The sequence below is a fragment of the Hipposideros armiger genome, unplaced genomic scaffold (assembly GCF_001890085.2).
Source record: "Hipposideros armiger isolate ML-2016 unplaced genomic scaffold, ASM189008v1 scaffold_385, whole genome shotgun sequence".
NCBI lineage: Eukaryota > Metazoa > Chordata > Mammalia > Chiroptera > Hipposideridae > Hipposideros > Hipposideros armiger.
Window position 1 is genome coordinate 837,325 of NW_017731735.1, and position 3,490 is coordinate 840,814.

Sequence of the window (3,490 nt, forward strand, 5' to 3'; positions counted from 1 at the left end):
TGTGTTTTTTCCAGGACCCATCAACTCCAAGTCCAGTTGCTGTTTTCAATCTAATTGCAGGGGGCACAGCCCACCATCCCATGCGGGAATCGAACCGGCAACCTTGTTGTTAAGAGTACGCGTGCTAACCAACTGAGCTCCGGCTGCCCACTGGCAGCTCAGCTCAAGTCGTTATCTTCAATCTAATTGCGGAGTGCACAGCTCACTGGCCCATGTGGGAATCGAACTGGCAACCTTGTTGTTCACAGCATGCACTCTAACCAACTGAGCCACCTGGCCATCCCAGGATGCATCTTTTAATCAGTGGTATCTTAGCATTATGTCATAAATTAACAGAAAGCATTTTTCTCTTAGTATAAATGAGTGGTATGTCCCCAAACAACAACATCTTAGATTAGATGAAATACAACAATAACTACTCATCTGGCAAGGCTTTTCGCAGTGACTACCTTCCCAGTCATATTTTCTACCCCAAATATATACACACACACAAAATGTACATCCAACCACGCTAAATGACTTACCTCCTTTCCCAGAATATCACCATGCTTTCAGGCCTTAAGCCTTTGCACATTCTGTTTCTTTCTATCCCTCTCCTATTTATTCTTCATAATACTGTCACCTCTTCTGGGAAGCCTTTCCTGACTTCCTCTGGCAATTACTTATCTCTCTCCTTGGATAGCACAGCTTTCATTATGACTCTGCAACATGTCTGCTACTGCTTATACCTATTGCTTTGATCCATCTTCTCACTAGACTTCAGCACAGAAACTGGATTGTACTCATCTTTGAAGTTCCAGCACTTTGGACATACAAGACACTCAATATATCTATGATGAAAGAACTATTGAGAACATCAAGTCAGGGGATACATGCTCTTCAAGTATGTCTTACCTTCTCTGTAGGATAGGCTCCAGATTGAACTTTTTTGGTCAGAGCTTGAACTTGTGCAGTTACAGCCATCACCTGAAATTAGTCCAAATAAAACAGCTGACTAGAATACATCAAGTGATCTCTGTGAGCTGTGAAGGGTAAAAGCTAACCAATGCCACCTAAAAATTATCTGAAACACTACCCAACGTACAATACTATCTTCTTTTCAGTTCTGGGGAAATATAGGAGATGGTTTCTGATACTTCTTCAAAAGGTAGAAAAACTTTTCATCTCTTACTAAAGCTAAAGAAACCACCTTATCAAACCANGAATCCCAGGAGATCCAGGATCACCATGAGGCTCATTTAGGCTGATTCATCAGAAAAATCGGGATAAGAGCACCCCTACCTTGCTCATCATATTGCTGGGATGAGGCTTGAAACGGAGTGGGTCATTCTCACCTGAAACATAAAAAACCCAAGAAATTTGATAAGATATGGGACTTTATGATGGTTGCTGCATAACCATACAGCTTCTCCTACTTACCAAGGCTGCCTGTCACTGCAGTCTTGACTAGTTTGTCAATTTGATACTTCAGTTTTTGGTCCAAGGGACGAAGTTTTTCCAAAACCTGTAACATGGTTAAAAAGGATTATATTCCCTTCCCAAAATTAAGGACACACTGGAGTCCCTATAGTAAATTGCCAAATAAAGCACCTAAAATATGCAATAAGTAGAGCAAATAAAGAGATTACTTTTTTTTTTTTCATTTGGTTTATTCACTGAAACATGAAAAATCCACTTAAATGAGAGCTGGTGTGTTACAGTCCTGGAGTTCAGGATTTGGAAACCTAGAACTCTAAGATGCCAAATGTTTCATACCGTGCGAATTTCCACCAGTCTCAAAACTGCAGCATGTCCCTGAAGAGACTCTCCCGAGGCTTTTTCCAGGATGAGATGGCTCAAATCCATAAGGTACATGAGCAGCAGCTGATCTTTTACTTCCAAGAGGCTGAGACCCTGAGTTGAACAAAACAGCAAGAGATGCAATTTAGCTTTAGCCAGAGAATCAAGAGGGGAGCCTAGAACAAACAGGATGATTTTTTCCAAGTTCAAGTTTTTCCCAATCAGTTCATATAGGATACCTGGAACAGTCTCAAGGCAGTGGCTGCACCTAAAATGGCCAGAGAAAATTATGCTAACGTAACATAAGCAAAGCTCAGAGTACTATTGGAAAACAATAAGAGCAAGAAAATCAACAAAGTAGGCCTCAAAATGACTGCAGCAGGGTTTCTCAATCTCAGAGCCGCTGACATTTGGGGACAGCTAATTCTCTGTTGTGGAGCCCTGTGCCAGCACTGGAAGATGTTCAGCAGCATTCTTGGCCTCTACCTACTGATGCCCCTTTAAGCTGTGACAATCAAAAATGTCTCCAGTGTTGAATTTTAAACTAATTTAATAAAAAAATTACTGATTTTTATCCCCATAATGGAATTATATGATATAGGTAAAGACAATGATCTATACATAATTCCTATGATACTAACTTAATTCCATGTCAACACACTTTCTACAGTATGTAAAGTATGTGTATATGGTTCCAACCAACAGGGGGTGGGGAGGGGTATGATGTATACATTTTACACGTAGAGAAAAATGTCTGGAAAATAACACAATTAACAACTGCTAACCCTGGAGATCAAGATGAGGAAAAGGAAAAAATGGAGTGCTTGTGCTGTGAGACTGTTTTTCCATCAAGCATGCATTACTTTTATAATAAAAGAAATCTTCAAAAAATGTACCCTACTAGTTATCTCAGAACCGTGATTATATTGGTTTCTGATTTTCTTGTGTTTTTATGTATCTTCCAAATTTTATAAAATTAAAAGTTTATTATATTTATAGGCAGAAAAATCAAACATTGTTTATTCTTTTAAATTAAAGAAAGTAACATGTGTGAGCAATGACTTAAGTTACAGTTACTTTTTGAAAAAGGAGTCATTGTTGCATAACAAAACTGAAAAAGTCCACCACCCTGGGAAGACCTAAGTCACACAGGTTAATTTCTCTCCCCAAAATAACACTGTAATAGTAGAGCTGGTATTCAAACTCGGTCTAACTCCAACACCTAAGCCCTGGGTTTCTTTAAACCAACATGCTAAGCTCTTAAGATCAGCACTAGTGTAATTCAGGAGGATAAGCAAAAAATTTAAAGACAGACAAACTGAGTTTAAGTTTTGAATTAGGCACTTAGTAGTCAAATATTGGGTAAGTCACTTAGCCAGAGTATTTATGGGGCTCAAATAAGATGACATGAAAGCACTTTGTAACCCATAAATCACCTAGCAAAAGTCTTTGGTCATGAAAGATAAGCTAATAAATATTTGTTCAATGAGTAATCTAAGGTATATACATGCTGGCAGCCCATCTCAAAAAGGCATTGAAACAAAGCAAAGCATAGTACCCAAAATAAAGGCAGCGAAGAATTTGAGAAGTAAGCTCATCTGACATGCTTGGGCACTGTCCAGTACAAACTGAGTTACAAACATGACAGAAATACAAAGGAAGAAAAAGCAAAGATAAAAAAAATCAGAGAATATAAAAATAGACAAGAACA

General features: G+C 38.6%; 1 protein-coding gene across 1 annotated transcript in view; it reads right to left on the reverse strand.

Moving 5' to 3' along the window:
* Window positions 1-3,490, reverse strand: part of NGDN (neuroguidin) — a 12,715-nt gene that overhangs the window by 5,955 nt on the left and 3,270 nt on the right. The window contains exons 3-5 of the mRNA XM_019663059.1: window positions 1,756-1,955; window positions 1,420-1,504; window positions 1,282-1,334 (exon numbers count right to left, since the gene is read on the reverse strand). Coding sequence (XP_019518604.1) covers window positions 1,282-1,334; window positions 1,420-1,504; window positions 1,756-1,955 — 338 coding nt within the window. The remainder of the gene's footprint in view (window positions 1-1,281; window positions 1,335-1,419; window positions 1,505-1,755; window positions 1,956-3,490) is intronic.